At 52.3% G+C, this 12,553-nt stretch overlaps 1 protein-coding gene across 1 annotated transcript; it reads left to right on the forward strand.

The window, feature by feature from the left end:
• Positions 1 to 246: 246 nt before the first annotated feature.
• Positions 247 to 11,561, forward strand: LOC124506779 (cytochrome P450 2E1). The gene is made up of 9 exons (XM_047072767.1): positions 247 to 459; positions 1,398 to 1,557; positions 4,568 to 4,717; positions 5,143 to 5,303; positions 5,761 to 5,937; positions 6,954 to 7,095; positions 9,225 to 9,412; positions 9,846 to 9,987; positions 10,932 to 11,561. Exons 1-9 carry the CDS (start codon positions 283 to 285, stop codon positions 11,120 to 11,122), a joined length of 1,488 nt encoding a protein of 495 aa, XP_046928723.1. The 5' UTR covers positions 247 to 282; the 3' UTR covers positions 11,123 to 11,561.
• Positions 11,562 to 12,553: the final 992 nt, after the last annotated feature.

Consider the following 12,553-nt stretch of genomic DNA (forward strand, 5'->3'; position numbering starts at 1 on the left):
GTTGTGTCGGCTGACTTTGGTGCAGATGCCAGCATTCAGTGTTGACAGACCCTGGGGATCATAAAGTGGGTACTGGGATGGAGCTTCTTGGATGCAACCGCTACAGGAATCAGCCTTTGAAATGATGGCCAACAGTAGTTAATTATAAATTAATAACTTAAGCCCAAGGAAAAGGAAGGTGGCATTGGTTGGATGGTTACCCTCCTTCCTGAGGGTGTGTTATAAAAGCTTTGTTTTTTTTCCAGAGCATTCTCACAAGTTAGTAGTGACCCCAAAGTCACCATGGCTGCCCTGGGCATCACAGTTGCCCTGTTGGTGTGGATGGCCACCCTAATGCTTATCTCTGTCTGGAAGCAGATCTACAGCAGCTGGAAACTACCTCCTGGCCCTTTCCCACTGCCCATTATTGGGAATCTTCTCCAGTTGGATTTCAAGAATGTTCCCAAATCTTTAACCAAGGTAGGAAAAATATCATTGATTTGGGGGAGGAGAATTCACGGATTGGACATAATATGTGTGCACTCAGTTAATTGTCAGACAGGTTGCTATTCAATACAAGCCTGTTATGAATGAACTGACTGAACAGTAGTATCCAAGAGTGACATTAAAAATATTTAGCTGGTGGTACAGCATGGGCGTGGAGCCCTTGAGTGGGCATTGGCCATGGTCGTCCCCAGAGGCCTCTGCTTGAGCCCAGTGTTAACTGCTCTGTCACTGGATGTCTTGGTGAGGCCAGTGTGGCTGGGGTTGCTGCTGCTGTTTGCCACTGCAAAGCACGGAGAAGCCATATATTCACACCAGGTGCACACTGTAGATGCCAGACAACAGGGTGAATAGTGGTCAACCTGTGTGGCACCTCCACCTACAGTTGTTGTGAACAGTGAATGAGCTAAAGAATCTAAAAACTGAATGAGTTGCTAAATCTGTTACATGAGTTCATAAAAGAATGCCCAAGAGCCTAGTGTTTGCAATAGGGAGATGTTGACAGTGCTTTGTGCACCATGGAGGATGGACTTGTGGAGGTCAGGACAGTGTTGGCTCAGGGTCCTCCAGTAGCACCCTGGGGTCCAGGACTTAGACTGGGGATAGCAGACAGTGGGGGTGATGGCACAGATGTGGTCAAAGGGGCCACAGGGGAGGAGCAGGAGTCAGCCCACCAAGTTAACTGTGTTCAGGCACATGTGTCCAGGTGCCTAGGTGTCCTGGAACCTCCCTCCCTGCAGAAGAAAGCCTCTATGGGGAGAGTCTTTCCAAATTGGGCTGGACAAAGACTGTCTTTTCCCAGATCCCTCTGTCTTCTCTTGGGGAATAACAATTTTGGGGGTCAGTTTAAAGCCTGCCCAACTTCTTCCATAAGTTCCCAGTGGCCTCACTTATCTGCTTGCTGGTCTCTGCAGTTGGCAGAGCGGTACGGGCCTGTGTTCACCTTGTACCTGGGCTCCCAGCGCACCGTGGTTCTGCATGGCTATAAGGCAGTGAAGGAAGTCCTGCTCGACTACAAGAATGACTTTTCTGGCAGAGGAGAAATCTATGCGTTTGAGGCACACAAGGAAAAAGGTGAGCCCCACTTCTCAGAGCACCCCCATGGTGGGGGACCAGCCAGGTCGTGAAATACCAGTGATGACAGCCACATAGTAAATAGTACAAGATAGAAAGGTAAAGAGACCCTTGGACAATTCAGGTGCTCAGCACATACTGTATTGAAAGCTACTATGACAGACTTGCTCTAAAAAAGGTAGGACCTCAAGCACCCACACACTGGTGAGCAGGACAGATGTGTGCTTGCAGAGAAATGCCACAAAGGAAAATGCCTCCAGCAGTTGAGCTGTGCCTTCCTCCTGCACACGTTGTAGCCTCCTGGGTGTAGCCTCAGTCCAGAGAGCCTCCACTCACAGCCCCACCTGTTCCTGGGTGTTGAGGCTCCACCCTCCAAGGTCCCTCACCTAAGATGAGGCACTGACACCACAGAGCATTCTGCTGGTCTGTGGGGCTTAGCTCATCTGCGGTTTGAATTCTCCAATGAGGAGGCCTCCGACACTGCACCTGGGGTGTTCTTAGACCAGGAAGGGTGCTGAGCGCAGCCCCAGCTCACAAAGGGACCTCCACATGATCCTGTCTTGCCAGCCTCACCTCCCTTTATTCGGCAGCTCATGTCTCCAGCGCCCTGGGTTCCCCGTATCTAGAACACGCGCTGTCACCTCCTGTTGAGGTCTGGGGACCTGCCTGGTTTTTATCTGAGTGATGTCCAGACTGTTGACTCCAATCCCCACCTCCTGTGTCTCCTGGGACATCCTGGAGCTCATGGGGGCACCTGCTCACAACCCTGTGAGCTCCCTGCCTGCCCCTGCCCGCCCCCCTGGACTCACATGCTTATTCCTTTCTACTTGCTCACTGTCATTTTAGTGAGATTCTAAAGCAGATTGGAAATGAAGCCATGTCCCATCTACCCTACAAAACCCTGCAGGCCCTAGTTTCTCCTGGCTTAGCTTTGGTGACAAACCTCTAGAAAGCCTGTATCCATTTTATGCAGAAATTTCAAATCGATGTGCTTCCTGTTGTGTGCGCTGTTCTCATGGTGCTGTCCCCTTATTCCTGTATACATTCCCAAGGTCATACCCTGTCACTATCAGTGGCATTTGACTTTCTCTCTTGGATGTTGTGGATTTTGCTTCTTTGGGGTTGTCAAAAGCAAAGTTAACTAGTCAGTGTTTGTCATTAACACCACAGGAGCTTTGCTGCCCCACGAGAACAGCAGTTGTGGGGTCAAGGAGCTCTGTAGTAGCTCCAGGGAGCCCTTATCTGCCACCCCTGGTCCAAGTCATGGGTCCCTGAATGCAGCCAGTCCAGGGCCACTTCCCATTCCATGAGCTGGACTCAAAGGGGGCTTCATCCCCTCCTGATAGGGGCTCCCAAGTCCTATTTTCACATGTGCCACGTGGCCCAGGCTCTGTACATGGGATACATCTGGTTCCCCAGGGATAACAATGCAAATGTTAATTATCAGCATAATAGTGAGCACAAGGCGCATGTTAATTAAAAAAAAATTTTTTTTTCATTTCAGTAAATGTTTATAAACCTGTGATGGAGAATCGTTATTGTATCCATTTCAGCCTGTTTTGGACCCCAAAGTCTTGGCTCTTCTGGAATCTCTCCTTCTGTCTCTCTATTTCTGTCTTTGTCTCTGCCTCCGTCTCTCTCTACCATTTAAAACAGATTTTTTTAACGTTTGTTTATTACTGAGAGACAGAGAGACACAGAGTGTGATCAGGGGAGGGGTAGAGAGAGGGGAGCCACAGAATCTGAAGTCGGCTCCATGCTCTGAGCTGTCAGCACAGAGCCTGACGTGGGGCTGGAACTCACAAACTGTGAGATCATGACCTGAGCCGAAGGCAGTCGCCTAACCAACTGAGCCACCCAGGTGCACCTCTCTCTGCCATTTTAAAATTATCTACCTCCATGCCTGTCCCTCCTCAGTCACCATGTCAGAGCCAAGGGCTGGGGGGAGGCGGTGAGGGGGCGTCCACTGGGCACTCCCTCTTCCTGCTTTCTCTGCAGCTTCCTGGGTCCTCAGGACTGGGGACCCAGCTCACAGCTCTGTCTTCTGGCCTCCTGAACACACATACTCTGGTCCCCTCACTTGTCTGCCCTGCATCCTGTGTCAGTGAGTCTGCTGCTGCCACTGGAAGGGTGAGGCTGCCCTCCCCCGAGGCTGTCAGTGGTCCCACAGACACGTGGGAGTGTGGTCACGTGTGCCCTGAGTTCCCTCTGGGCTCTGAGCTGTGTCCCTGGTATCCACCCAGCAGCCTCTGCAGCGTCCAGCAGGGATCGAGAGCTCAGCATGCATAGACTTGATCCCAGGACCCCCAAACTCCATCCCAGCTGTGTTTTTAACCAAATCTAACCCTAATGTCTAAGTAGGGCCTTGGGTGCCATGTACTCTCTGTGCACCCACACCCAGTAGGGGGCCATGCTGTCTTCAGTCCACCTGTCGTTCCCCACCTCATGCTTCCCTGCAAGGTGGAACTGAGACCCTCAGTCTGGTCTGTGCTTCGTCATCTCACTCCTCCCTGTCCCTCCCATGCGGCCACACTTCCTTCTAGAACATACCTTGCCTTGGCCTTCCTCAGATCTCTTCCCTCCATGGGGAACATGAGTGAGGTCTTCCCAGATCCAATGGTGGGCAGAGTCTGGGAGCTGAGTGACAGCTCAGGTTTTAGTGAGGACACTTTCTGAGAAGCCACAAAGCTGCAAGTTAAGGTATTTGCAGTGTGGAGGTTAAAAATCAGTGGAAACAGGACAGCTTCTTGGGAATTTTGTGAACAGAGGGAAAAGGGGTGGGGGCTCGTCTTGCTGTGCAGCTGAGGCTCTGTGTCCCCTGGGGAGGTCTCCAGGCAAAGTGGAAGGAGAAGGCACACTGATGGTAAGAAGGGCGCCCCTGGGAGGGGACATGCAGTGGGGAAAGGAGCATGGGGAGAAGCCGAGAAGGCTTCTCCGAAGCTGGGCAGCCTGGGCTGTCACCCTGCCCTCGGCGTGTATTTTGACTGGGTGCTTGTTCCCTCTGCCCCAGGAATCACATTCAACAATGGGCCGAGCTGGAAGGACACCCGGCGCCTGTCTCTGAGCATCCTCCGGGACTATGGCATGGGGAAGCTTGCCAATGAGGAGCGGATCCAGAGGGAGGTGCCCTTCCTGATGGAGGCGTTCCGGAAGACCCAGGGTGTGTGTGGGCGGGGTCCTGTGTGCACTGCCTGGGGCGGGGCGCAGGGTCGGGATTGGTGCGCACTGCCTGGCCAGGGGAGGGGGTCAGGGCCAGGTTGTCAGGCTCACTGAGTGGGGCTGGTGGGGGGCAGGGCTGGGTCCTCGTGTGCACTGCCTGGGGTGGGTTGTTGGGCCCCAGAGTCATCAGCAGCCGCTGACCCCGACAGGGTCGCGTTACCCTCAGGCACCTCTGGCAGCTAGGGGTCCTCTCCACCTCAGGTAGAGCAAGGGCGCCAAAAAGAAGGGGACCCTCAGTAGCTGTCACAAGGCTTTCAGAGTTTGGGCTGTGTTCAGGGCCACTGCTCCCAGGTGCTGGAAAGCCTTAGTGGGGGGGGGAGGGGTAGGTTGGGGCGTAGGGTCCCTGACAGCTCACCTGTGGTCCAGGACAGCCCTTCGACCCCACCTTTGTTCTGGGCTACGCCCCCTGCAACGTCATCTCGGACATCCTCTTCCGCAAGCGCTTTGACTACACGGACCAAACCGGGCTGAGGATACAGAAGCTGTTCAACGAGAACTTCCACCTGCTCAGCACCAGCTGGCTCCAAGTGAGGCTCCCCCACCCCCTAGTCTGCACCTGCCCTCTGAGTTTGGCACAGGGCAAGGTGGGGGGTTGGGGGATGGGCCGGGGCCCCAGGCGCTTGTGCCTGGATGTTGCTTCTGGAGACCTCCCCGAGGCCCCAAGTTCCCCTCGCTGACCAAGGGACACCTACGGTATGACGCTTTAAAACAGTACCGCACTAACACGTGACTTCGCACACCCGAAGTCGTGGCACCAAAAAGTTACTGCGAGCCAAAATGTTCTAAATAACACAGTTTGATGGCCATCAATTCAAGTTGGAAAAGTTTTAAGCCCAGGACACAAAACCATGTTGCATTTGCAAGAAAGAATAGTAAGATAACTCTCTCTCTCTCTCTCTCTCTCTCTCTCTCTCTCTCTCCCTCTCTGTCTCTCTCCGTCTCTCTGTCTCTGTCTCTCTCCCCCCTCCTCCCCCCACCCCCCAGTTATATAACATTTTCCCAAGCTATATGCGCTACCTGCCTGGAAACCATAGAAAAGTAATAAAAAATGTGTATGAAATAAAAAGTTATACTGCAGCAAGGGTGAAGGAGCACGAGGAGTCGCTGGACCCCAACTGCCCCCGGGACTTCACCGACAGCCTGCTCCTGGAGATGCAGAAGGTACCGCAGACACCGCGAGTAGGGAAGCTCTTCTGCTCTCTGCTAGGGGCTGAGACTGCTGGGGGCGGGGCGACGCGGCTGCAACCCACACTGCTCCCGCTGGGCATGGGTGCTCCTGGCTCTACACCACTCTGGCTTCATATGACCACCACACCTGCTCCCATGGGTGTGGAGATAGGGCCAGCCTGCCTGGCTGGCCTCAAACACCATAGGAGGTCTGCAGTGCTGGCCAGCAAGAGGGGTTTCTTGGGAGAGCCATAGTGGCTGTGAGGCTGGTGCGTGGGCCCTTCCTGTGGCCCCCTCCAGGCTGTACTTCATAACCATTTCTGACTTTGATGACTGTGTCTCATTTGGTGTGAAGGCCTCCACACTCCTCCTTAGCACATAACCCCCAAATTGTACATGAGTTCAAGGGTTTCCAGGCCCCGCCAGCATTACCTACCTGACTGCCCTCCAGGCCCGCCACTGAGATGGTGACGCTTCTCCTCCCTCCTTTGACGTCTCTTGGGGCTCTAGAACAGCATGTGAATTCTGGAACTGATTTCCCTGGAAGCTGATCTATCACTGGGGTCCTCACTGCCCCACCCTGGTGTCTGGCTTCTTGGTGACTTCCTGCCTCCTGGGAATCAGTGGTGCTGACTGTGGGCTTGGAGAAGGCCCAGAGCAACCCCTGCGACTCTTGGGTTGTTAGCAGAGGCCCCACAGTTCAGCTCTGGGCTGCTGGAGGTCACGGCTGCGCACAGGGGAGAGCCTTACTCCCCAGGACAGCCCTCAGCTCTGTAGAAGGAGCACAAGACTCAGCACCCTGGGCGAGGGGCACAATCCTGCCAATGGCCAGTTTTGTGGGAGCCTTGGTGCTGCTAACTGTGCGGTGGAGACGATCATGTTTCCACGGGATAGCCTCACGCACACCTGCCCCCTTCCCTGTGAAGCTGGCAGGCTTGTTGGGCTCTTTTCAGATGATCCACCTGAAGACACCTTCTTATGTAGTCCCCGGGTGTCTCTAATATCTGCAGGAAAGATACACCAAAGAGCCTTGGTTCACCTTTGACAACATTGCTGCCACCGTAGCTGACCTGTTTTTTGCGGGTACAGAGACCACCAGCACCACTCTGAGATATGGGCTCCTGATTCTCATGAAATACCCAGAGATCGAAGGTATGCCAAGTAGTGGGCAAAGATTTCGGGGCCATGCAGCCGTCCCACCTGGACCGGTCAGGCTGGAGCACTTGGGCTTTCGCTTTCTGCCTGCAAATGGAAACTGGCATTGCTTGTTAACCCTCAGGGGAGTGAGACTGGAATCGCCGGCATGAATTCAATGGAAGTGTTCTTATATATGACAGGGACATGCCACTCTTGAACACCAGTCCCACCACATGCCATTGACACACACCTGATTTCAGAAACAAAGAGCCAACACCGGCATGGAAAAATGCAATGCCACCTGCATTCCAGCCCATAATATAACCTATCTATGACAGTGAAAATAATGTCTACCTTGTCCGTGAGCCAGACCTGGCCTCCTGGGCAGAGCAGAGAGAGAGTGCGGGATGGGGCCATGGCCTCCATGGCATAGTTGACCCAACTGGAAGAATGGGGACCAGAAGACGGGATCCCCAGGGAGAAGTGTCCCAAGGCTGCCTGCTCTCCTTGAACCGCGTTGTTCTTCCCCAGGGGCTCCTCCTGCACCGGGGCCAGGTGGGGCTCTGAGTGCCTCAGAGGGGCAGGAGGCTTCTGGTGCCGCACATGCATAGAGCCATGCCCCAGAGGTGCCCGCCCTGGGCATGGGCCAAATAGAGGCACTGAGAGGGCATCGATGTGTTAGTAGGGTGCTGACCTCCCAGGAAAGAGGAAGGAAAGGGAGCCACTGCCTGGGGTGAGGGCGCCTTCATGGCTAGTGGCCAGGCCTAGTGTCCCCCCTTCCCCTGGGCTCCGCTCCAGGGGGCCCCTCACCATCCTGAGGCTTGCTTGCTGCCGCTTCTAATAATATGGCTTCTGCTGTGTGCCAGGCATGGGTCTAAGCACTCCAGGACACTGCATACTTACCAGTAGGTATTATAGGGCTTGAAGTAATTTCCCACAGCGATGTGGAATGTGACCTGTCCAGGATCAGATCTGGTCCATCTGACTCCAAGCCCATTGACTTTTCTGTTTCACAGAAGGCTGAGGGGTGAAGGAGCCAGAAGTCCCTGGAGGAAAGTCTTTCACAAATCTGAGAGAACTTCTGACCAGTCTGTACCAGGGGACTGTAGACTGAAAAAGTGTTTTACATGATTAATTATGAGTAACTTACGATATAGAGAAAAGGAAAATAAATATGACTGAGAGCCATACGCTACTACAAAATGTAACATGTGTTAATGTTTCGCAGTATCTGCTTCAGAGCTCTTGGAATGAACAGGTTGCAGAGCCAGCCAAAGCCCCTCCTTAGGCCGCCCTGCTGCCCACCCCCAGACTTGGCAGTGTCCCAGGACTGCTGTGTCATCTCTGTGCTCGACTTCATACACTCAATTCTTGTTAAATGTTGGCATACGATCCACATTGTTTGTTTTACATCTTTACCTGGGAACCACATGGCACACAGTTTTGTGATTCACTCAACATGTTGTGAAGGCCCACAGGGAATCTCAAGCTCAGAGAGGCCCAGCCCAACTCAAAGGTTGCTGTTACCTCTGCCAGGAAGAGAGGGACACCCAGACCCTGCTTCCTAGTTCTTCATGCAGAAGGCCATGCACATCTGTTTCCAATCTGCCTTCCACATCCACACTTCCTGAAACATGCAATGAACCAGCCTGGGGTAATTAATAACTAATGACGAGAGTTTGCTCCAACTAGAATTTGTATTTTTCTTTTTAGAGAGCACAAGTGGGGGAGATGGACAAAGGGAGAGAGAGAGAGAATCTTAAGCAGGCTTCACGCTCAGTGTGGAGCATGGCTTGGGGCTCAATCTCTTGACCCTGGGATTGTGACATGAGCTGAAATTGAGTGTCAGATGCTTAACTGACTGAGCCATTCAGGCTCTCCATCCTCCAACTAGAAGGTCTTAAGACCCTCCTGTTCTCTACTCCTGGTGTAATGACAAGAACTGGATTAGCTATGATCATCTAGAGGCTAACATGCGAGAAGCTTAAACAGACTCACAGAGCTTGGCCGTCTTGGCACTTGTGGTGCCCAGGATGCCCTGGAGCACTGCTGACAGTGCTCCATAAGCATCTGCCAGATGGGTGGGGGCATGGGTGCTGAGCCAGCCTGGAGTCGATCCTTTACCTCTGTTCATGTTGTGGCAGAGAAACTGCATGAAGAAATCGACAGGGTGATTGGGCCAAGCCGAATCCCTGCCATCAAGGACCGGTTAGAGATGCCTTATATGGATGCCGTGGTGCATGAGATTCAGCGATTCATCGACCTCTTGCCCTCCAACCTGCCCCATGAAGCAATCCAGGACACAATGTTCAGAGGATACGTCATCCCCAAGGTCAGATGTGAGCCTGGCGTGTACACACTGAGCACCACCCTGCCAGCACATCAGCCAGCCTCCAAAGGGCGGGATCCTTCGGGCGGACCTGGCTGAATGGTGGGGGCCGGGCCAGCATTCCCACCTGCAGAGTGCTGCTTCCCAGCAGTTCTCTCATGGGCCTAGTGATGAAGAAATGGAGAAAATCTGGAAAGGGGACCCTGGGACAGTGCCTCGGGTTTGTGGTATTTCCCAACCCCAGAAACCAACAATGGTACAATCTTGCCCAGGGCTCCTCCTCTGATGAGATTACAGCTCTTGTCACCATTTAGACTTGGCCCCTGACTGCCTTCCATCTAGTCCTTAAGCAAATGACTTCCCCAACTGGAGGTCCCGGTGGAAAGCTCATGTTCTGTTAACTTGATGGACTGACATAGGCCTTTGCTACTTCTAGGGTACGGTCGTGGTCCCAACACTGGACTCCCTCTTGTTTGACAACCAAGAGTTCCCTGATCCAGAGAAGTTTAAGCCAGAGCACTTTCTGAATGAAAGTGGAAAGTTCAAGTATAGTGACTATTTCAAGGCATTTTCTGCAGGTAAGAAGAGAGCAGACATAGCCCCTTCCCCGGGGAGCTGCCCTGGTTTTTGCTCTCTGCCGAGGCCATGCACCTGCACCAGGCCTGGCTTCTGGCCACATGTCGCAGATGTGTCTGTCCCTGGTTTGTGCTCTTTGCCATGGCCGTGAACCTGCACTGGGCCTGGCTTCTGGCCACATGTCCCAGATGTGTCTGTCCCTGGTTTGTGCTCTTTGCTGTGGCCATGCACTTGCACCAGGGCCTGGCTTCTGGTCACAACATGTCCCAGAGGTGTCTGTCCCTGTTCACAGAGCCCAAATGGCATTCTCTTACTGGAGGTCCTGGGAATGAGATGATTTATTATTTCTGCAAAGCAGATACTTCATTCAGTGCTGAAACCCTTATGTATTTAATAGGACTTAGTGAATGTCTTTCAAAACTCTAGTACCTAATTCTCCATAATTTTAAACAAGGGTTAATAAGCAAAATCTAATGTTTGATTACCTGGACTCATCATGGGACCATCTGGCCCTCTCTTGGGCCTTTGGCCTCATTCTCCAGGGCCTTTCCCTAGGGGTTGGTGGGAGGGAAGATCATATAACCAGCTCAGTAACACCCAGCGTTAGAGTGTTTGGCTTCCAGCTGTGGCCCCGGTTCTTTCCTGTAGGATGTCAGGGTGAGCACTGGACAGAGATCACTCTCCCAACCTAACGTATGCTTATGCTGCTGAGTCCTGGTGACGGAAGCTGTATGAAGGCTGGTCCCGGAATATGTCTATCACAGATATTCTTATACTGAAATGTGTTGTGTGCTTCCTTTCAACAGGCAGAGAGGGGTCAGTTTTGCTTTAGGGTGGCAGTTTAGCCACAAACTCCTCCCCCCGACCCCCTCTGCTGCCTCGCCTGTAGCAGTGCTGCTGTGTCTTGAGGCTGCCTCGGAGTCTCAGCAGCTGTTGTCACTTGCAGGAAAGCGGGTGTGTGTTGGAGAAGGCCTGGCTCGCATGGAGTTGTTCCTGTTCTTGTCCGCCATTTTGCAGCACTTTAACCTGAAGCCTCTCGTTGACCCCAAGGATATCGATCTCAGTCCCATTACAATTGGGTTTGCCAAAATCCCACCCCGTTACAAGCTCTGTGTCATTCCCCGTTCGGGTGTGTGAGGCACACATGCCCTGAAGACCCCTGTCCTAGGCTCTTTGATGCAAGCCTGGAGTCTTCCTGCTCTCCCAAATCCCCTTGGATGCCTCCAGGAGGACTCTCCCCGCACGGTCTCATCAAGGGCAGTCAGGGCTTCACAGGGAATAAATTGGCTCAGAGATGCCGCTTTCCAGAGTCACATTCATCAGACAGAATTTGACAGCCAAGTCCAAAACAGATTGTGTAAGACTAATTAAACAAATTGAAACAATTGATGACCTAGTTGAATCTGTATTCGAGTCCCTGGAAACAAGGGTGAGTGAGACCATTGTAGAGTAAACACCTCTTCTGGGAAAGCAGAGCTACCCAGTCACCAGGGTTCACACAAAGCAATACAAATGCTATTGTGTACTTTGAAAAGGGGGAAGTAATATACCTTTGAAGGCCTGTTAGCCACGTCTAAAATATATCCCCTACTGTCTGTCCCTAGGACATGAAGGTATCCCTTTGGACTCACTTGTCAGCATTCTTCTGGGCTATATTTTAAGATTAAAATATGACTGAAAAGTCAACATAGACATCTGTTATCATCTCTTAATGTTAAAATGTGACTTTGTACCTGGAAGAAAAAACTCTAGGCACATGGAGACCTTGCATGAAATGAGGCAGAAATGAGGAAATCATTAATCAGCTCAGTGCATTAAACAATGTTGTGAAACAGAAGAGGAATTTGGAACAAGAGCTTTTTGCCCCCACCCCACTGACACACACCAAAGGTCCCTTTGTGCTCAACCTTCAGGCCCTGATTGACTGTCTGTGGGTGTGCTAGAAGCCCCTCCATGAAATAGAGGATGAGGGCTGCACAGGGTGGTGTGCCGAGCCTTTGGAACACCATGTGGCACACAGAAATCCTGCCTAAGTGTTCCTGAATAAAACAAGTAATGTTTCAAAGCCAGCACTGTAGCATCCTTCAATCTCTCTCTGGCTAAACCTCCTGTCTGCCTCTTGTAAGAGTCCTGTGACTGTGGGGAATAAGTTTAAGAATTCTCTGAGCTTGCACCAATGGGCTAAGAAGGCTTAGGGTGGAAAGCCACCACAGGGCAAAAGTGTCCAGCTTAGAACGAAGCATAGAGTGGAAAGCCACCTCCACAGGACAAAAGTGTCCAAGAACAGGTAGGGGCAGAAAGCCTCTGCAGCAGGATGAAAGCACGCAGAGGTCTTCATTAGGTAAAACAAAGCATAGGGCAGAAAGCCACTATGGGGTGAAAGCGCCCAGAGCTAATTAGCAAGAAAAACACCTTGTGGACTCTGAGGTAGCATGCTCTATCTGCCTTAGCCCCTAGAAAAGTTAAGATAAACAGACACAGTGCCTGGTGCCTGCAGTAAACGGCTGTCTGCTCAGAGCGGGGGTTTTGATTTGTCTTGACCCAAACCCCTAGAACTGCATACTTTTG

The sequence above is a fragment of the Lynx rufus genome, unplaced genomic scaffold (genome assembly GCF_022079265.1).
Source record: "Lynx rufus isolate CCGP_SWC_20201006 ecotype Redwood Valley unplaced genomic scaffold, mLynRuf1.p SCAF_11, whole genome shotgun sequence".
Classification (NCBI taxonomy): domain Eukaryota; kingdom Metazoa; phylum Chordata; class Mammalia; order Carnivora; family Felidae; genus Lynx; species Lynx rufus.